The following is a 22,767-nucleotide window of genomic DNA, read 5'->3' as shown; positions in this document are numbered from 1 at the left end:
CTCATCTTTGCCAATTCCAGCTGTTGGATTTCACGAAGCCGCACCAAGTTTCAAAAAAATATTTAACAGCCAAATAAACATCTACGTCACACCAGACCAATATTTCACAACGAAATTAAGAGAGATTTTTCAAAAAACAAAACTGAAGCATACATCAGGAAAAGAGTCAAAAAGGTGGCTTGCTAGCCAAAATATGGGCTACTGGCCTCAGCAACTTAACTTTGCTGTTTGGTGTGCGACAACAGGCAGTGGGGTAAGCCGAGAAATTTTCGATGAAGAACACTCATCTCTTAGCTTGCCACCGATTGTGTGAAATTTTTACCTTTTTCACGTTTATTTCACGATAAGGCGAATATTGTTTCAGATGGGGGGGATTCAGAGCGTAAGCGCCTTGCCTGGCGACCCAACGTTTAGCCAGTTTGACAACAAGTACGACGTGGCTTCTTACAAAACAATATGCGCTGAGTTCGGTGTCGACCCGTCAAGCGATTTCCGTTTCACAACAGGCGCAAACCACGGACTTGGTAATGTTTATATCTGGATATCAGGGCATGGTATACAAAAAACTGGAGCAAAATACCCCGATTACGATAAATTTTCGGATGAAGGTGGAACTGCAAGCAAAGGTAACTTGATTCAATACATCGAGCCAGACGACGCTGCATATGCACAGGCAGACTGGTTTTGTCCTAACGGCACTGAAGGGCTTACTCAGGCAGGTTTGTCGAGAGTAAACCAGTCGATAGAGGCTTTTGTCTACTGTATTCTCGGTTCGCAGGTGAACGTTCGAAGTAGCATACTTGGAACAGGCGGCCGTGCAAAGGAAGCGCAAAGTGAGTTCCTCGTGTTGGTTGAAGACGCTATAAGGCAACCTGATCTGGCAAAGTCGGTCCAAAGATACCAACTCGCCATCGACCAGGCTAAGGTTCGGCTTAACCTTGCAGTCTGCCCAGGTGCCTGGCTGATGCCCTCTCGTATGGTGATAAACACAGAAAGCGTTGTTGGTTACAATAACCAGCTTAAGCAGGCTGTTGTTGGGATGAAATTAGGAGTGAATGATGAGGTTAATAAAGCTACAAAAAAAGCAGCTCTTAAACTGATGGCCGGAGGAAAATCAAAAATCAACCCACCAAACAGCCACCCTTCAAATCCTATACACAAGAGCGCCACAGCAAAAAAAAATCAGGCACCCGCCGCAAGCGCTGCTGAAACACCAGCTAGCAACGCGCAAAGCGCTAAAGCTACGAAGGCCGTAGCCAATGATTCACACGAAATAAACAAAGCAACTGTCGCTGTTGGCGCAGTTGGAGCAGCAGCTTTGCTCTACACCCTTATGCGTTAACGTCTCTTTTTGATGTATTTTTCAACAAGAAAAGCAACCACAGCAAGGATAAGCAGCCAGGTGTGCTCTGCAAGAAATCCAATTACTTGACCAGCGGTTTTGAAAAGAAATTTCGCAATCGAGCCAATGAGACCAGGCAGAGCTGATGCTACCTTTGAGCCAATATCACTTAGGCCTTTTCCCAACGCTTTGCCGGTTGCCTTCAACGCGTTTGTAATGGTTCCAATAACAGAACCAATCGTGACACCAGCAGCAAGAAGTATTGCTGTTACTGTCACGCCATATTTTTTGAAGATCTCTTTGATCCTCTCACGAAGTGGAAGCGCCCTTTCTCTTTCTGCAATCTGCGTTTGTAAACGCCCGAGCTCCTCGGTTCTTTCCGCAACTCTTTCTTCCGCGGCTTGTTTGTCAGTGGGGGAGGCATTCTCATCCTCAATAATTTTTTTGTCTTCCTCGTTTTGGCGCTTGAGCTCATCTTCTTGCTCTTTAAGATCATCCAACGCTCTTGTGTCGTTGAGCCTTTCTTGCAAAGTGTTTCTTTCGCTCTCTTTGGCAGCGAGGCTTGCCCTTAGTTGGTCGACTCGTGTTTGTTCTTTTGCCTTTTGCTTAGCTTGTTTTTCAAGAGCAGCAACTTCTTTTTTTGCGTTTTCAAAATCCTTTTCAAGATTTTTTTTCAGTTGCTTAAGTCTGCGCAATTCTGATTCATTTTCAACATTTGACCCAAGTTGATCAATCTTGGCTTGAGTTCGCTCGATTCTTATTCTGAGATCTTCTACTTCTTGGGTGGCTTTTTCTTTCTGCATGGCAATTGTTTCTGCCTGTTGTAGTTGACTTTCAGCTTCTCTTAATCTTTGTCTGCTTTCTCTTATTTCTTCATTGTCTTGAGCAATCAGAGATTCCGCTTCTGGCCCAAGGGGGGCTTTAAACTTGTCTGTGAATTTTTTGAGAAGGCCAGTTCCGTCTTTTTTGAAAATTTCGGTCTCGCCACCTTTTGATCCAAAGGATACAATTGTAGTTTCATTGCCACTCTTTTTGCTAAAACCTATTGGGTCTAATTTTGCGAAGTTCACTTTGGGGAATTTTCTTTTGATAAAATCTTTAGCTCTGTCAATCATTGCCGGTTTGTCATCTTGATGAATAAAGCTTCCCAACAAAGGTGTTTCGTCGTAGGAGGTATCAGGCAGCCCGCTCTGTTCGTGCTGCATCGTTTGCATTTCATGTTGTTCACCCCCATGGTAGGGTGTGGATGCCTCCCCGGGCTGAAATGGTCGGGTTGTGTCGACCTCTTGTCCCTCTTCATCATCGTTATCACTGTTGTGGTCAAGATCTTGGTCCAAATCAGGGTCCTCGAATCCAAAATCACCACCACCTGTTGCCATCGCTTAATTTATATATATATATTTTCAAATTAAACTTTTCAATTTAACAATAAAACCAATCGAGAGATGGCTGCTGTTCAAGAAAACCTTCGACCGGGACGCACAGAGAAAATACTCGGCGCACTGAAAGCCGAGCGCGCGGTAAAACGAATCACTTTTGACCGCACAGAAGCCAATCCAGAGGAAATGTTGTATGTTTCAGTGCCCAAGCTGAACGAAAACGAGGTCATTGTGCCTGGCTCGCTGGCGCTGCGCTTCAACATCGACTTGAGCGGAGGCCATGCCAACAACTTTCTGGTTGACAACGTCAGCCGAGCTCTGGTCGACAAGTTTGTTGTAAAGTACGAAGGCACCGTCGTGCAGGACACAGTGGGCTATGACATCTACAAAATATTTGAGGATTTTTTCCTTTCGCAGGAGGAGCGCGACGACAGGGTGCCAGAGGGCATTCAGAGCGAGGACCTCAACAAAATTCGCTCAAATGCTGGCGATAAGAAAACTTCAGGAGTCGAAGCAGAAAAAAAGCTAAATGAGCTCTATGGTAATAAATACCGCATCCGTCTGGATCACCAGATTTTAACTGACCATGGGGCATTTTATCCTCAGGCACTATACAACGATCTTGTGTTCGAACTGAAGCTCGCGGCAGCCGAACATGTGGTCAGAGGCTCAGATACAACAAAACTAAAATACAAGTTGACAAACATCCAGCTGGAGTACGAGATGATAAGAAGCAAGGAAATTGCAGATGAAGCGTTCAGCGCTTATTCGGGCGGCAAAGAGTTCGCTTACGACCACATCCAGCGTGATAAAGTGACGACTTTTGCAAAAGGCTCCGACACACGTCTGAATCTAAGGGTCAACCCGCAGAGGAGGTCCATGAAAGGTATCTTGCTCCTATTTATTGAGCAATATAACAAAGGTGCAAGGAGCTCGGAAAAGTACATTAACCCGGACCTTACAAAAGTAAGCATCACTGTCAACGGCTCGCCAAACATGCTGTACAACAACGGCATCGAAGGAATGGACATTTGGGGAGAAGTTAAAAGATTCTACATGAAAGAAAAAAATAAAACGCAGCACATGACTCTGCAAAAGTTTTACACAGAAGACAAGTTTGGCCTTCTTATTGATCTGCGTTCCATGGCTGACCACTCGATGCACGGAAGCGGCACGCGCCTTGTGAACACAAAGGACGGTGTCCAGCTTGAGCTAGAGAGGAAAGCAAGCGGCTCAGGTAATTTGAACTGCCACATTTACGTAATCAGCGACGCCCAAATGAATATAATTGGCAGGCAGTTAGATTCTGTGCTTTTATAATATAAACGAACAAAGATGGATCCTGCCAATATACCCTTCAACGCCCTCATTGTGGGACCAACGAACTCAGGAAAAACAAGATACGTGGTCAATCAGCTTTGTGGCCCTTTCCGAGGCAAGTTTGACTACATCGTGCTCATCTGCCCGACTTTCGAGCACAACAAGACTTATTATCGCTTTGCTGAGGAAGATATTCGATTTTTTGTTTTCATTTGCGAGCAGCACGAGGTGGAATCTTGGTTAAGGCTTTCAAGATTTCTTTTTGAGGGTACGAACACGCTTATCATCCTCGACGACTGTGCTGCATCGAAAGATGTAAAGGGAAGAACGGGTGAATTGGTGAATCTTGCTTTCTCTGCTCGCCACGCAGGCTTGAGCATATGGGTGTTAACTCAAAAAATGACAAGCATAACAGCCTCATTCCGCGAAAATGTGGCGGCAATCGTTTTCTTTTACACCCCCTCTGCCAAGACCACGAAGGCAATCTTTGAGGATTACGCTGGCGAACTTGCCAATGAGGATTACAAAGAAATCATTTTAAAGCTAAAAAAAAATAAGTTTTCGCATCTTGTCATTTCTCATCGCCACCCTTACGGAACAATTTTTTTTTATTGAACATATTTTTTATAGTAATAAATGGCTGACCCTTTCGCAACTTCTCCTCCCGAGAGCGTCAAGGGCGCTGCAAGTGAACAAGAATTAGCTTCCGTAATGGAACTGCTAGGAGCTGAACCAGAAAGTACAGAAAGCGCTATGGCACTCATTCAAGGCCCTGACATTCCTGCTTTGCGTGAACAGCTTGCAATCCTTGTTTCAACAGGAAAAGCCAAAGAAGCAATCGGTGTGCAACTGACACACGAGCAGGTGAAGCGCTTGACAGATAAAGAAGTTGAAAAGTACTTAAAGAGATACGAGGCATACGTTGGATCCAAAACAACCGACAGCTTGATTGACAGCTTTATTTTTCTTGTAACCAAAGTCGTTGGTATGGCAGTAAATATCAAGGACGTCAATGATTATCAGAATGAACTCAAAAACGACTACATCATCAGCAAAGAGCTGTCCACTGTGGCAGGCGGTCTGGCTTTGAAATGCGGCCGCTTTCTTGCCCTTGCCAATGCTGTGCTTATCACAACAAAGCACATTGATTTAAACGAAGCCGCGCCTGGCGCGGGGACGTGCGCAGCACGCGTCAAAGACGCCCAAGGGGTCCCGACAAAGTTGCAAACCAAAGAAACACCAACTACTGAAGATTTTTCTGAGCAATGCTAAGAAAATGCTAAGTAATTACTGAACAATGCTTAGCAATTGCTTACCAAAAAATCTTGCTGAGCATTTTTCATTTAAATATTATTTTTTTCTCATTATATAATGGCCGAGCTCGAACAAACTCCGATCGCTCAAGAAGAACAGAAACAAGTTACTTCAACAACTCCTGCAACAAAGCCTGCCAAAAATCCAAAGCGAGTAGCTGCTGGCAAGCTTGCAGCTGAAAAAACAAAACAGGCTCGTGAAGCACAAAAAAAAGCCGCGATTGATGCCCAGGCAATCATTGCAAAAGACAAAGAAAAGAAATCTGCCGCTGCGAAGCAAAAGGTAACTGCTCCCGAAGAGACACCCGAGGCTGCTTCCCGCGGTTTAAGCACAACCCAATGGATCTCTTTGCTTGGTTTGAGCGTTACAATTATTACAACTTATGTCAAACGCGAAGACATCAGAGCCTTTTTCAATAAAATAAGAAATGCTCCTGCTGACTCTCAAGTTACAACAGAGAAAAACGAAGGCACATTTTCGCAAAGTGTTGAAAACTCAGAAAGAGAGAGAGTGCCAAAGGCACCTGCGGCATCGAGAATCCCGCAACCAAAAAGAGGAATCCGTCCGATGGATTAAAAAAATTTCTTTTAAACATTTATTTTTAATTTATTATACCGACAATGTCCCTTGGTTTTATTCTTGACAGCCTTGTTAAAGGTGCAGCTATGGGTGGTATTGCATTACTTTGGTTTGAATTTACCAAAACTTGCGTTAAAACCGCTATTCGGATGCATAAGGATGAGGATACAATTTTTAAAAGAGGTATAAAAAAAACAAAAGAAGTTGAATCTGGTGAAGAAGTTGCAAACTTTGCTTCGCAAAACGGTGAAGAATAAACAAAAAAAAAAATTTTCAATTGAATATTTTTTATTATTTTATACTGAACCGTCATGTCGGACAACAAGCTCGTGAAAACACTCATGGATGCCGCCACCATTACAGGTCTCGCCGCCGGAATCGGCTGGGCTGCCAAAAAAGTTGTGAAAGAAAACTTCACATCCGACCCAAGCAGCAGTTTTATGAACTATGTAAAGTTCACAGCCGTCATGGCTGGCAGCGTTGCACTTAAACAGTATCTCGAGGACCAGAAAATTCTCCCCACCAATTAAAAAAAAATATCATAATATAAGAACAAAAACACACAATGGCAAGCGTAGCGATTATGGCTGGCGGAGCTATCTTGAACGCTGCTGCTTTCATTGGCGGCAATTACCTTGCTCGAGCTTTGGGTGGTGGAGATGACGCCGCTTTGAAAGAAAAAGAAAGACACGACAAAGCTCTCGAGGCTTACCAGGCAGCTTACGCGAAGTACTCTCGCGACCGCACGAAGCTTCTCGACTGGATCGAAACCAACAATGAGATCAAACAGCAAGCGAAACAAAACTTTACGAACACAGACTACGCTTTCAAACTCTACAACCAGGCACATCCTGACAAACAAATGATTCCTCCGAAAGAACCCAAGTTCTCTGATTTCTATCAGCCAAGTGAGCAGCAGAAACAAGGTGAACTTATGTTCGTTGGCGCTGGCGCGCTTGCACTTGGGTACGCTGCCTTTCGGTTTCTTTAAACGTTTCTTTTTTTTCTTGTATACGCATGGATGCAAAGATTTTTGCGGAGCAAAACTTTTCGAAGAAAATCTCGAAAGTCTACTATAGCCCCCAAGGCTACTGGAAGGGAATTGCTGCGATAAAAAAATTAGCCGAGACGGCCAAGGTTTCCGAAGATGCCGCAAAAAAGTGGCTAGTTAAGCAGGCCCTTTGGCAGATCTACCTACCGGCACCACGATACGTTCCTCGCCCAAAATTCGATGTTTCTTCTCCAAACGCGGTCCACCAGGCGGACCTTCTTTTTCTGCCACACGACAAACTGCCGCGAGGGCGAAAAGTTTACAAATACGCGCTGACTGTTGTTGACGTTGCCAGCCGTTTCAAAGAGGCCGAGCCTTTGACCTCCAAAGATTCAACTGAGGTTGCAAAAGGTTTTCAGACAATTTACAGGCGAAGTGCACTAAAATGGCCACAGATGCTGCAAGTTGACCCTGGTCGCGAATTCATGGGAGCTGTTACTAAAGAAATGGAAAATCACAAAACCTATATTAGACGCGGGCGTGTTAACATTCACAGAGATCAAGCTATTGTTGAACGTTTTAATCAAACACTGGCAGGGCGCCTGTTTGGTTATCAGTACGGTGTCGAGATGAACCTGCCATCTGGCCAGCGGTCGACAGCGTGGGTAAAAAGGCTTCCCGAAGTTGTTACCGCTCTGAACAACGAAGTAACCAGTCTTACTGGCAAGAAACCTGCTGCTGCAATCAAAGAAAAGGCTGTTTCGTCCAAGCCGTCCTCAAAATATACAAGACCTGTTGGCTTGAAAGAAAAAAAACTCCCCTCTCTCGTTAATGTGCGCTATCTCTTCCAACCTGGCGAGCTAGAAGGCGGCGTAAAAAGGGCAACAGATCCGATTTGGTCATTAAAAGTCTACAGCATCAAAAGGTCTGTTACTAAACCTGATCAGCCAGTGCTTTATTACTTGCACGATGGTCCAAAGCGCGGTTTTGTGCGTGAAGAATTGCTTATTATTCCTCCAAATACACAGTTACCACCAAGCACTTAGTGCTTGAGCCCCTTGGGCTCAGAAAAGCTATAAACGTTCTGTTTATGTCGGGGCCCCAGCCCCCTGCAACAAAAATACGAACCTTTTTTATGGGAATTTCTGGCGTTGCAGCCGGCGTTGCTACTTCTTTTATTGTTCAGCGAGTCATTTAAACACTTGCCCCTTTTCGGTACAGCAAAAAAAATGTTTTGTCTTCTTGTTTTTTGCGTCGTTGCTGTCACTTCCTTCTTTTCTCACACGGGTGCGTGCCGGTGCCCCTTGGGCACTCCTGAGTGGCTTTTTATTTATTAAAGCACTCTAGAGAGACCTTTGCTTGGCGTCTAGTTAGTTTTTTCACCCCCTTTTATGAGGCGGTGGGCTCTTTTTTTTGCCCCTTCTCTGCCGCCCTTGGCGCGTGCTCCGCACCCATCCGATAGTGCCCATATGCCAAAGTGTTTATCCCATCTTCCTCTATCCATCGCTTTGAGTCAAATGGCGAAAGCGATTTTTTGTTTACCACTATAGAATGCATCTCGTGGGCATAGCTCCTTAGCATGTGCATTTCGTGAAAGCTTTCCTTGTTTTGAAAAAGTGTATCTTTGTAGTCTTCATGATCTATCTTCTTTTTTATCACACACTTTTTTACCCCCTTTGCTTTTTTTATATTTTTTTCTTGCTTTTTTTCACTTGAAAATCCCCAAATTTTTTTACAAGCTAGCGAATACATTTTTGACCTAAGACAGGCACTTTCTGAAATAGTGAAAAGAACTGGATACTTTATTTTTTTAATTTCCCCCTCTTTTTCTACTTCGTCCTCTTCTTCTACTGCGCACTCGTCTTTCATTTTGCCTAAAACTTTTTTGTTTTTCGTTAAAAAAAGTGGATGTTCTTGGGGGTAGTTACTCGTGTCGTACTTGTCAATGTTTTCTGCCATGTCCGCGTAAACGTCTTCTGTTTCTATCTCAAGCAAAAGGCTGTCTGTGTCTGTATACAAAAGCTCGCAACGCTCTCCATAGTTTTCTTTCAGATGGTTGTAAAAGAAGTCATACATGCATAGCTTGCTTACGTCAAGGATGGTCATGCCTGTGTAGACCGGTTTATTAAGAAAAAGCCTGCTTTTCCGCATGTCTATTCCAACTAGATCGTTTGAAAACATTACATGCCTTGAATACAATGGACTTGCAACTAATTTTCTTATTTTATTTTTTTCGTCGCTGCGCACTATTCTTATGTCTACACGGTTTCTCAGGTTTTCCATTGTTTTTCCAAAAACCGAGTTATTCATGAGCTTGTAAAAGTTCTTTTCAAAGTCGTTCTTTGCTTTTTTCCTAAATTCTGTGTTCATCCTGATGTAGGGCTCCATCCAACATTCCTGTTCGAACTCTAAAACCCTGTGCACTTTTTTAAGTTTCATTCCTTGTTTTAAATAAAACTGCAAGTTTCGGTAATGCACGACGTAATTAGTTTTGTCTTCGAGAGTCAATACAAGCTTTTCGCTTTCTGGCAGTTTTAAATCAAGATTTTTTATTATTTTCTTTTGGTAAGGTGAAAACATTTCTTTGTTTATTTTCTTTTTCTCTGGCGCTAATGGATAGCTGTTTTGGGCTTCATGCAGCTCTTTCGGGTATTCTAAGTCCACCTCTAAAATCCATCCAGCTTTTGCAAACTCTTTTTTTGTCATTATTTCTTTTTCTGTCGGCATAACCTTTTTCCATCTAAAACCACTTTTTGGGAGCGGCTTGCTCATTGCCCACCCGTAAAGGTTATTCGCATCGAGGTACATTATGTATTTTTTTGGCTGGCTCGGGTCAAATCCCTCAACATAAGGGTTGTTCGCCTTTGCATATCTCTTGCTTACCATCGAAATTCCGCCTCTTAATCCCCTTTCAACAAAAAGATGCATTTCATAGTCCGTAAGTAACTCAAGCTCCACGCCTGTCTTTTTCAAAAGTGCGTCCCAAGAAAGGCCTGGCGTCGTGTAATAATTCGCGGGATCTAACCCGTACTTCTCAAGACAGATTTTTCGGAAGTTTTCAAAAACGTCAGCCAACAGAGAAACGTCTGTCTTAACGTACAAATCGTGGTAGTCGCCCAGGGTCTGGCAGCCAAAGGTTTCCCACACGTTTTGCGCGTGTTTGTACTCTTCATCCGTTATGTTCTCATCATTAAGTTTGCTGTAAAACTTTTCTTTTTCAGGCAAACTTGTTTCGCTAAATCTTTCCCATGAGTCCATGTATTCGTAAGGATAGATTCCCTTTTTGCAAAGAAGTTCAAAACTTTCATCAGACTGTGTTGAAATAGATTTTGTTATATTTAATGACTCCTTCGGTGTCGCTGTTACAAGTGAATCAAGACTTCCTTGAAGAAAGTTTAAGCTGTCAATAAAACGCAGTCCGCCAAATGAAAATGTGATGTATTTTTCCATGTTGTTTGCGACACATTTTACCTCTTTCTGTGCCTCTTTTGAAATCTTTGACATTGCCTGCATTAAATGGTGCGCATCATAGCCCCTTAGGTTGTGAAATACAACTGGTATTTGGACATTTTTTGGATTTATTCTCATCATCAAGTTACAAATGTTGTGCGCGGCTCCTCGAAACTTCCCTGTTATGTGGCAGTGGTCCTTTACCACATCTTTGTAGTTCGGCTGGATAAGCGGCTTGTGGCACTTCAAACATTTTTTTTGGTTTTTTGCGGCCACTATGTGTGTGTTTTGTGTCAGCTTTTTTAGCTCATAGTGGTGTTCGGTACCAAGGCTTTGCTCCGCTTTTTTCGTGCTGTAATAACATTTTTTGTGAAGCTGCCCAAAGTAATTAAGTTCACCATAATACCCAATCCAAACCGGCAACGAGTCTAAAAAGTTTTGTTTCATCAGCGTTTTTTCGCAAATGTGGCAATCGGTTGCATTTTTGAATTTTTCCCAGTCTTCCGAAGTCATCACAAGGGGTTTTTGCTTTGACAATTCAAATCTTATTTTTTTCTCTTCACTTAAAAGGCAGTTCAAAAACACTTCAACGGCGTTTTCACCCCTGTAAACGTAAGGTTTTTCGTGTTTGCCGTCGCTCCTTACAACTGTGTAAGCAAATCCACATGCTTCGTGCTGTTCTGTCTTTTCTGTGTAGCTTTTTTGCTTCAAGTCTTCCAGTTCTTCTCCTTTATCTTTCCTCTTCTGGCGGTCCTCGGGCGTTTCGCGTTTACATCCTTGCATCTTTCTTAACAATGCCTCAAAGTCGGCATAAATTACAAAAGGCACTTTCATTTGCTTGTGATAGTTTTGAAAAGAAAGGGTGTTTTTCCCCTCTTCCGGCATCTCAATCCTTGTCGGCCTGCCGTTAATGCCATTGCAATATTTTTCGTGGTTCTCGAGCAAGTCTGCTCTTGTAAAACCGGTCAAGCACATCATGCAAAAGTGTTTTTTGTTGTGTGATTTGCTCTGATCGTAAAGCAGAGCGCTTACTCTTTTTACAAAACAGTAGTGCTGAATTAATCCTGACTCAATTAACATAAGACAAATACGAGGAATGCTTTTTTCTTTTTCGCTTATTCTAAGTGGTATTACACAGTCGTTTTCCCATCCAAACACATTTATTGCGAGCTCCCTGTTTTGCGCCTCAAGCCTGTCAATCTGCTTTAGTGGTGTTGGAAAATCGATTCCATTGTAGTTTATGCCGTCGTTAACGGGGTATTTGCTTGTTCTTTGTGGATTTTTCCCATCGCTTGGTGGAAATAAAGCAGCTCTAAGAGCCCACTTCAAACATTCGTTACCCCTGTTTTGCACGTTAATAATTGCTTTCTTTTTTGCCAAATTAGCTGGAAGAGGCAAATAAGTTCCACCGCGCAATGGCTGATAACGTGCAACTTTGATGTACGCTTTGGTTATTCTTTCAATAACCCAGCCTGAGCCTCTCTCTGACCAAGCCTCAATTTCTACCTTTGCTCTTTCAATGAATTTGTCAAACTCTTTTTTTATTTGGTCTTTGTTGTTTTTTGTAAAAACGTGTGGTTCTCTTTCTCTAAAATAGTGTTCCATGTGTTGCGTCTCACCGTCTCTTTGTATCGAAAATTTAACTTCAAGTCCAAAGCTTGATTTTAAGCTTCGTAAGTCATCAATTTCGCTTACTAAAAGTTCATAAAACCTTTTTTTGTTTTTTCTTGCAAAAGTGTAAAGATCTTTGTTGTTTTCGTTAGCTTCCGGTATGTTCATTTTCCATACACGGAGCCATTCGTTAAAATCGGTGTGGGCCAGTAAAAAAGTTAAATTTCTTTGGGGGTTTCTTTGAAATTCACGAAGGTTTTCCTCCATCATAGCTTGCAAAACTTCTGACGAGTAACTTGCGGCAGCCATCTGTTGCATATACTAAAGAAAAATATTTGTTCAATTGAAAAATAATTGTGGCACATTGGTAGAGCTCTCTATTTTTTTTGCGTAAAAAACTTATTAAACGTCTTTTTTTTGCAACTCGTTTCGCGAGGGGGGTAAGAAAGGCGTCTTGCGTTCCGCGCACACATGTACAATAGGAGTTATGGACACAAACCGTGACAAGGAGCGAGGCGAGCCTGGGCGAGCCGAGCGAGTTGTCACGGTTTGTGCCATAACTCCTATTGTACATGTGTGTGCCCATTAGGCATGAAGTGAAAGTAAAAATACATACATGTACTAGCCCAGCAGGAAAATCTTCTTGTCCTGAACAATCAGACAAAACTTGTTTTGTCCCACTGAATGGGAAGCTAAGTCTATCACAGGTTACCTCACAGTAAATCATCAGTAGCTATAGGTACTGAGCTATTGTTACTGAGTGAAGTTTCATGCAGGCATTGTTAGAGTAAAGTTAGACAAAACACAATCAATCCAATTACAGCAAGGCGTCCAAATGTGTGACCACTTTTAATTCATTCACATTCTTTCGTGCAGATTTAATCCAATCAGAAGTCAACTGCAAGCTATCCACAGCTTTTGATTGGATTAAATCTGCACGAAAGAATGTGAATAAATTAAAAGTGGTCACACTTTTGGGCGCCTCAAGTGCTGTAAAGGAGCAAACAACAAACTTGATAAAACTTGTCATTTTTTTTTAAATTGCATTGTCTGTGACGTAGCACCTTTAAACCCAGAACTGTTGATCCAGTTACAAATCAATGTATGAGGAAGGTCTTCCATAAATTTGGCATAAAAGGCAAACTTGCAATTTAATTCTCTTTGCACTGTGCATATTCATTACCGTAATGATTCGATTTAGGGCCCGGGGCGCTTATTTACTTTTTGCACCTCAAGGGAGGGCGCTTATTCGAGACAGGGCGCTTATTCGGGACAGGGCGCTTATTTAATTTTTTGACAAACAACCAAATGTTCAAATCAAAATTTTAATAAATATTAAAAGAACTTAAAATAACAGAAACTGTAACCGTGACAAATTGTTGAAAGTTCAGTTACTTTTAAAAGAAAATTCATTTTAAAAGTAAATATATACCTGATACATGAACTGTCCGGTGAATGTTCATGAGTTTATCTTTTCGTCGTCGATGACTTCAGTAGGGGCAGTTATCCACAATAGCGGCGCTTATTATAATAGTGGCGCTTATTAGAGTGGGGGCGCTTATTGGAATAGGGGCGCTAATTGACAAAAATACATTCGAAGGGGGGCGCTTATTCGGAAGGGGGCGCTTATTGAAAGGAGGGCGCTAAATCAAATCATTACAACGGTAAATGAACAGGAATGCACTTGTGCTGACTGCAGTTTGTGATATTAATTTTGTCTCTGCTTTACAGGTTATAGCAAGAATATTTTATTGTGTAAATAGTTCATGGACAGGGCGTATCACAATCCCAGAATTGAGGAATAGTAATTTTTTAGATGTAAGTACACCATTATTCTAATGAAGCCTTCTTGTAAATAAATTGAAGTACCAGATTTGGACTGTGGAAAAACTTAAGTTATGAATCTGGAGCAGGATATTCTTCAGTAAAAAGTTATTTAATAAGTTGACAATGGCTATTGAGCAACATTACTCATTTTTACTAAATTATCTGACTTCCTGAAACCATTTGATGACTTCTTTTTCATTAGTGTTGGAGCAGCAATTGAGGTATTGATGTCTCCAGTTTAAATTAATCATCAATATTAATATTACTTTTTTGTTTATCAGGTTTTAGCTGTTCTTGAGGAGGAGGAAGATATAAATGAGGTACTTTTAGAGAGAAAGATCATGGTTATTTTGCTCAAAAACTATAAAAACAAGAATAGCTTAGCTGAACACCTTAAAAAATGAACACAATTTTTTAAGTGATTCTTAATCTATGTTTTTCTAAGTTATTAATTATAAAAATACATTCTTTTGGATCACCATACATTTGTTGTAATTTTTGTTGAAAAGAATTTTGTAGCATGATAAATTTTACATTAACTGATAAACTCGGAAAGAATTTTGTGATATACCAAGATAACTATCTCTCAGTTAATTAATTTTTCAATATTAGCCTTACTTGATATTGCTTTTGAAATGTTGGAGATATAATTGATAAGGAAATTAAGTATGCTTGTCAAACAGGATCAAAATGTCGAGGAGTGATATTTATTTATCGAGTTGCCATATTTATGTCCACATTGCATTATATATATCCAAAGTGCAATATGTATGTCCAAAACTAATATATATATCCAAAAATCCGGCGACCTGTTCTCGTTGTATATATTACAATCAAATGATTTCACACATTTGGATACAGTTTCGATATACATATTTCGCGGGCTTTTCTCGATATATATATATTTCATGCGTTCTATTTCGGTCAGTATTGCATGTAAGTCTACATGACCTGTCCCGCATCCCGCAGCAAAACAATATGGCGGCTCGGTGGATACCAAACATCGATTCCTTTTTCGAATCTCTGGTGGGAGTCATACGAGGAGCAAGAAATCACTTGTCAACCAACCAAGCCGACAGTGCAGAATTCTGGTGTCGCAGACTTGACGATTATGAACGAACTGTGAGGTTGTTGTTAGCTAGAGTGATGGAATCGCGGCCCGATCAAGTTAATTTTGTGCGAGATTTGGCGTTGTTAATGGATACAATGGGAAATCTTAGAGAAGCAACAACTTTGATGACATTCCTAATGACGTGCTGGATAATCTAGTAAGTGAATTACTTCATAGAACACCTCAGGCAGGCGTCACATGGTGCAAGGAGCGCTGAGAAGTCGGGGTCTACGAATACAGAGAGAAAGAATTCGTGATTATCCAGCACGTCATTAGGAATGTCATCAAAGTTGTTGCTTCTCTAAGATTTCCCATTGTATCCATTAACAACGCCAAATCTCGCACAAAATTAACTTGATCGGGCCGCGATTCCATCACTCTAGCTAACAACAACCTCACAGTTCGTTCATAATCGTCAAGTCTGCGACACCAGAATTCTGCACTGTCGGCTTGGTTGGTTGACAAGTGATTTCTTGCTCCTCGTATGACTCCCACCAGAGAATCGAAAAAGGAATCGATGTTTGGTATCCACCGAGCCGCCATATTGTTTTGCTGCGGGATGCGGGACAGGTCATGTAGACTTACATGCAATACTGACCGAAATAGAACGCATGAAATATATATATCGAGAAAAGCCCGCGAAATATGTATATCGAAACTGTATCCAAATGTGTGAAATCATTTGATTGTAATATATACAACGAGAACAGGTCGCCGGATTTTTGGATATATATATTAGTTTTGGACATACATATTGCACTTTGGATATATATAATGCAATGTGGACATAAATATGGCAACTCGATAAATAAATATCACTCCTCGACATTTTGATCCTGTTTGACAAGCATACCGAAAAATATCCAGATCAGTATGTATGACCCAAAATCTTCATGAAGCACGTACCCTCAAATCTTACACTCCCTCTAAAAAAATGACAAACTGAGGTTCTGATTAAAAATAAAATAATATCGGAGGGGATTTAATGGTCTCCACAACTACCAGTATTCAGATGCAAAAGAAATCCTTTTCCATAATCATAGGCATGCAATGCATACGAAGAGCTACAGCTCTGTAGGCCTGTGATGATAGGCAATTCACAATTGGTTTTGCTTCAGTGTGCACTATCAAGTTAGGGTCCACGCTGGAAGTGTGGAGAGCACAAAGGGAGCACAAGAGTTGTTCAAGGTGATAGCCAAAAGCAACTCTTGCTTCTTGACTGCTCTCTAAACTTCCTGCATGCACCATAATTAAATAGTGCACGCCTAAAAGCATGAACCGATTGTTTTATAACATGGTTTCACCCCGCTCTAGCTCTGGCCACTTGCACAAGAAAACATTTTCTGGCAAAGCGATTTGCTCACATTATCAGCGCGCACTATTGACTTATGGTTTATGCTTATGTTTACCTGATCAGTCACTGTGTTCAATTTCATACTTTGTAACATACTTTCCTTGACTTACCCCCTGGGGAACTTATCTTAAAAAGTTTTCATAAGAAATTTTTTCCTTGTTGTCTTTCAGATAGTGGACTATTTTTCTTACGAGCATTTTTATGTAGTTTACTGTAAATTCTGGGAGCTTGACACAGACCACAACTTGCTGATTGATGAGGAAGATTTAATGAGACACAACAACCATGGTAAATACATGATAACATTAATGATTAAGAATACAATGAATTATAAATTGTTTATAATTATTGTTATTATTATTATTATTATTATTATTATTATTATTATTATTATTATTTTTATTATTACTATTATAATTATTATTATAACCATTTTCGAGTTATTGTGATCAGCCAACTTTTTGCCTTTTTTTGTCACGCATAAAACATTCGTGTTTGGCTAGACAAACCATTGTGTTTTTAACTGCACCAATAAACGTTTTGGAGTGTGAACATGACAAAAATTTAATATTGACAGCTCTGTGTTTCTGCATGTGAAACACAGGTTTTTGTCAAGATTACAGTCAACTCTCTCTAAAACGGACACCTTCCGGACCAACTCTGGCTGTCCATCTTAGAGAGGTGTCTGACTTATACAGAGTTTAGTTACAGTAAAATGGCTGAAAACTGGCAAGGACAGGACCAACACCAGATGTCCGTCTTTTGGAGGTGTCCGTTAAGAGAGAGTTAAATTATTTTGTTATTGTTAAAGTTTAATTATATTATTATTCTACAAATATTACAGCATTACTGATGATTAAATTTTAGTACAGTAAATTAATTTCTTATTAAGCCCGTGAACGCAGTTACAACTTGTCACACATCAAGGGATTTATGGTGCAAACTTGTGTTTGTTTAACACCCCTTTCTTATGATTATTTTTGTAGCTTTGTCGTCAAAAATCGTAAAGAGACTGTTCTCTGGGTGTGTCACAAGGTATGGATAACAGTAAAGTGATCTTGATGTTATCTTAGCATGTACACATAGTTATTGTTTGTTTTGATTTTGAGTTTACACGATGGGCTGGTTTGATAAAGAAATTATGCAAAATACTTTATGGTCTTTGAACTCAAACAGAGCAAAACGTTGGTCTTCAAACATGAAGGCCTAGATTCGGAATATCAGTCAATTTCCTGACACACTTTTTAGATGTTAGCTGCAAGTTACATGAACTGGTTTTATGCTAAGAGTTCTGGTTGACTACATTTTGTAATATTCTTGTAATTTTCACTGTAATTCACTTGTGTCCTAAGTGGCTTGCTTGGAGATAACTTTGGTTTTGTAATTAGGGAAGTCTGTCATGCACAGTGCTTGTTACTTTAATTAGGACTTAAAACTTTATGCGAAATGTCATATTTTTGAACGCATGATTTTGTGATTGGTATTTTCCCTTTAGCTCAGAAAGGATTATGAGAACCTTTGCGCAGTTTTGAATTTAACAAATTTCACTGTTTTTTTTTTTTCAAAGTATTATTTAAAGATGTTGACAAAAAAACTTTGGCAAAGTGCTGTAGGCTAAGTGTTTAATTTAAACCTTGATGATGCACTCCCCACTTCCCTCTGAGCTTCTAGGCATACAATTTACCGTTTATGTTTGATGACCATCTTTTGTCATTTTGGTGTCTTTCAGGGGTCCAGCGTGCATGGATGGGAAGATGACTTATCCAGAGTTTGTTTGGTTTCTTCTCTCCGAAGAGGACAAGAAACATCCAAGAAGGTGATTATTTTTATACAGGGTTGCCATAGGTCAAGTCATAATGCCCCCAGGACAAAACATCCCCAACATAATGCCCCTCAGAATTTTAATGTGAAGCATGTTTGTTAGGGCAGGTTTTAAGAACAAGAAATATACAGCCCCCCTTTTTTTTTCCTGAGGGAAGTTATTTTGTTATGTGAATTTATTATTTTCTATATGCTTTTAAGGGGGCATTTAGTTGGAGGCGTTTTGTCCAGGGGCCTTTTGACTTGTTACCAGAAATGGTCAGGGAAAAAGAAAAATTCTTGAAGGTCAGGGAAAAGTCATTGAATTTTATTTGAGTCAGAGGAAATTGACATTTTGATGAAAAGCCAAGAAAAATTGAAATTAAACATTACACTCCTGTTGTAACACCATTGAAGGCCGAAAGAAATCCAGGGGGGAGTAGCAAAACTCTTAGTCACTTCGTGACATTACAAAACCAGAGTCAAGCACTCACATTGATGAGCCTTCAAATGTGCAAGGCAACAAGGCGTGCAAGGCAAGGCAACAAGGCGTGCAAGGCATGCAAGGCAATGCAGTGAGGCATGCAAGGCTTGCAAGGCAATGCAGTGAGGCATGCAAGGCGTGCAAGAAAAGGCAGTGAGGCATGCGAGGCGTGCAAGACAAGGCAGTGAGGCATGCGAGGCAGAACTCCCTACTCCACATAAAAAGGCTACCGGTAACCACAATCTAACTAAGCTAACTGTAGGCTAACCAGAGTGCTATTTAGTCCAACTGGAATGGATGACACGCTTAGCTGCCTTGACTTTGTGACAACCTGATGAGCTGCCAGGGTTCAACATTGCTTGTAACTTTCCTGTTTTATTTTCTCCTTCCCCTCGTTAGTATTGAGTACTGGTTTCGATGCATGGATTTAGATGGCGATGGTGTCCTGTCTATGTATGAGTTAGAATATTTTTACACAGAGCAAGCCTCCAAAATGGAAGTTCTTGGTATAGAGACAATGGTGTTTGAAGACTGTCTTTGCCAGGTATGATGATGGTAGTGATAGTGATATTTTAATATCAAAATACCGGGTAGTTATTGAAGGAGAAGTTCACTCCAGAATGGCCATTTTTTTTCTTTATGCCAATCAAAAGCTTTTACAAAGATATGTTATTCACCAAAGTTTCAGCCTCCAACGTGCGCTATAACCCTAAGAAATCTTACCCAAAACTCGACAACTGAACGCCGCCATCTTGGAGCTGGTAATGTATGCGTGACGTCAAAGAGCTCAGCCTGAGCTCTTGCTTCTTTATCGGTTTGACAGTATTGTTTCATTGTGTTCTATCTTAGATGTTGGACATGGTCAAGCCTAAAGTTCAAGGTATGATTCTCATTATCAGAATGCACTAGTGAAAAGACGAATGCACAGTCGTTGTAGGATAGTCACACAAAGCTGCGGTCCGGCCCATTGCGTAACGACCAAAATAGTGGGCGTGGCTGAATGAAGGTTGCGACCAGTCCCTGATCCGCCAAAGACCGTCAAAAGGGGAGCGTAAACTAACAAGCGCCTAGTCTCCTCCCTGCCATACCTTAAGAACAACTTGCTGTGTGAGGAAATGTGACTTTTATTTACTATAATTAATTTGTGTTATTTTTTTCATCATGTTTCTTCAGGATGTATAACGCTGAGCGATCTAAAGAATTGTAAATTGGCGTACATTTTCTTCAACACATTTTTTAATCTGGACAAATATCTCGAATATGAACAGAGAGATCCTTTCGCTGCAGTAAGGGTATGTCGTTTGTATGGACTTTTAAACGAGTATTTGGTTATTTTGGGATGAGTTTTAAGTCATTTTTCTCATTTACAAATTACTTCCAAATTAAAAGAAACGTGAATATAATCTTTTTTCTTAGGTAGAAAAAACTCCAAAGAAGTAAGATACCGTAGAATTCCAGTTATAAGCCCTGGGCTTATACAACTTCGTAAGGATTTTTGGGTGGGCTTATAAGCGGAGGGGCTTATATTCAGGAGGGCTTATAAGCGGAAGGAAAAAAACGTTTCGAAACGAGCCTCGGGAGTGTTGATCGAAATACGTTTTTAAGTTAAAAATGCACAAAAAAGCAACATTTAGCCCTTTGCAGTACTGTCATCCGGTAGAGGGGGGCTTATATCCGGGGGGGGGCTTATAACCGGATGTATTTTTTTGTTTCCAGGTTGATGGGCCTATAACCGGGGGGGCTTATAAGCGGGGGGGCTTATAACCGGAATTTTACGGTATTGTATTATCGTTCCCTTTCTTTTTGTTTCATTCCTCTCATTTTGGACAACAAACTAAAACAGTAGAAACACAAATAGCAGTATTATGGAAAAAATAGCCATACAGTAAAAACCCGCATATAAGAACCTAATGCACCTATCAATGTTAAGCCCGAGGGGGGGGGGGGTCGGGCTAACCACGGGAATTTGATCGTGAGGTAGGTCCCCAGGGTAGGGATTTTGATCGTACGTGATGGCCCCAGGGTAGGGATTTTGGTCATATATAGAAGGTTTGAAGGACATCTGACCACCTTTCATGGGGATTTTGACCAATTATTTTGTCCCGGGGTGGGGAATTTGACATTTTTTTATAGAAAATGTCAAAATCCCCACCCCTTGCCCGCCCCCCCCCCTCGGGCTTAACATTGATAGGTGCATAACCTTTAAGAACCTGTTAGACTAAAATTTCATTTTTAAGCACCCTTCATATAAGAACCATTTTAGGCTAGAATTCTAAAACAGGTTCTTATTTTCAAAAAGACATTGTATGAGATAAGTACAAATTCCAATCAACTGTCAGTGGACATTTTTAAAGAGGAACTTTGACATTTTATCATGTTGTGTTGTTTTGTATACAAGATTTATTGGGAATTATAGTGAAGGTTACAGTATAGGTTTGATTTTAACAGAATCAGATCAAAATAGTATAGAATTTTGCTTACCGAAGCCTTCAAGAATACTGTTATTGGACATTAAAGACCAGATCATTTAAAAATTCTACTTTATTTCTTGAAAAAAGTTAAGAACCTTATTAAGAACCTAGTTAGCCTAATTTAACACTAAATACCATTTATATAAGAACCTGTTTAGGCTTACTTGAAAAAACCTAGGTTCTTACACGCGGGTTTTTACTGTATTGCAACCTTGTCATGTGGCCTAGCTCCCACGAGCCTCATAATTTATAGCACCGTGGTTGAGTGGCTGGACAGTGTGCAGACGGTTCGACCCTTTTTGGTGGAACCCGGGATGCTTTTCTCGAGTACCTTTTGACACTAACTAAATTCCCCTGGAGGGGAGGGGTTGGTACTGAAAGAGAGCCTCTGCCCCGAGGTCCGACCCTTACTCATTTTCAACTAAGATAATACAACCATCCAAGTAAAGACCATTTTAGTCGCCATGGCGACTAAAGTAAAATTTTGGAACTGAAGTCGCCAGCCAGGCGACTAAAATTGAGAAGAAGGATTGAAAGAGTAAGCCTGATTTAGCGACTAAAATTTTTCACTGGCGACCAAACTTGAGCAGTTGGTGGCCAAATGACCACTAAGGAAAAAAAAAATGAACTTGGAGGGTTGTAATAGACCCGTCCGGCACTCAAAACAAACAACCTCCCCCCGCCCCTACTTCAAGAATTCTGATTTAATGTCTTCAACGAAACAAACCTTGTATCAAAGTATCAAGTTGTATAAAATTGCTATTTTTCATAGGATTTACAAGACAGCGATGGCAATGAGCGGACAGACTGGGAGAGATACGCACAAGAAGAATACGACTTACTGGTGGCTGAAGAAGGAGCCAATGAACAGACAGAAGGGTACGTTTTTCCGCGCCTAGCACCTCATTTATAAGATGCTACTTATCAGAGAACTCAAACCAACTTTGAACGTGCAATCAGACTCCATCCGAGCTAAGTTATTTACGTAACTAATTTTACTTAACACTAAAATATTTTTTCACTGATATACCGTAGAATTCCGGTTATAAGCCCTGGGCTTATACAACTTCGTAAGGGTTTTTGTGTGGGCTTGTAAGCGGAAGGGCTTATATTCGGGAGGGCTTATAAGCGGAAGGAAAAAAAACGTTTCGAAACGAGCCTCGGGAGTGTTGATCGAAATACGTTTTTAAGTTAAAAACGCACAAAAAGTGACATTTAGCCCTGTTCAGTACTGTCATCCGGTAGAAGGGGGCTTATATCCGGGGGGGGGGGGGCTTATAACCGGATGTATTTTTTGGTTTCCAGGATGATGGGCCTATAAATAACTACCGAGAGCCTGGAACAGGCTATAACCGGGGGGGGGGCTTATAAGCGGGGGGCTTATAACCGGAATTTTACGGTATATTCATCTTTCACCTCGGAACTGTCACGTTACATTTTACTTAAAATGGCGCCATGATACACCACGTTTAGAAAACATTTCTTAAACTTACAAAAGCTAAACATTGTACACTCTACAATTTTATTTTGTTGTTGTTGTTGTTTTCTCTCTCTCTTTGAATTTATCATCATCATCTTTATTTTACAAATCAGGAAACCTGTAATTATGTAATGGTTTTCAAGTGAGCCGCGAGCCCTTAAACTAAAACTTGGAACCAGATATTGCTACTGAAAACTACATTATGTACTATAATAATCCTACAATGAGGGACAAAAGTCCTTGAGAAAGTTGGT

The 22,767-nt window shown here is 40.7% G+C and overlaps 1 protein-coding gene across 1 annotated transcript in view; it reads left to right on the top strand.

Moving 5' to 3' along the window:
* Positions 1 to 22,767, top strand: part of LOC144662561 (serine/threonine-protein phosphatase 2A regulatory subunit B'' subunit beta-like) — a 32,169-nt gene that overhangs the window by 8,378 nt on the left and 1,024 nt on the right. The window contains exons 6-14 of the mRNA XM_078523402.1: positions 13,718 to 13,804; positions 14,095 to 14,133; positions 16,449 to 16,566; positions 17,265 to 17,313; positions 18,008 to 18,094; positions 18,962 to 19,106; positions 19,412 to 19,442; positions 19,736 to 19,854; positions 21,806 to 21,912. Coding sequence (XP_078379528.1) covers positions 13,718 to 13,804; positions 14,095 to 14,133; positions 16,449 to 16,566; positions 17,265 to 17,313; positions 18,008 to 18,094; positions 18,962 to 19,106; positions 19,412 to 19,442; positions 19,736 to 19,854; positions 21,806 to 21,912 — 782 coding nt within the window. The remainder of the gene's footprint in view (positions 1 to 13,717; positions 13,805 to 14,094; positions 14,134 to 16,448; positions 16,567 to 17,264; positions 17,314 to 18,007; positions 18,095 to 18,961; positions 19,107 to 19,411; positions 19,443 to 19,735; positions 19,855 to 21,805; positions 21,913 to 22,767) is intronic.

This window comes from Oculina patagonica, chromosome 8 (genome assembly GCF_052425735.1).
Source record: "Oculina patagonica isolate OP01 chromosome 8, crgOcupat, whole genome shotgun sequence".
NCBI classification, from domain to species: domain Eukaryota; kingdom Metazoa; phylum Cnidaria; class Anthozoa; order Scleractinia; family Oculinidae; genus Oculina; species Oculina patagonica.
This window is presented reverse-complemented; position numbering and strand designations above follow the sequence as displayed.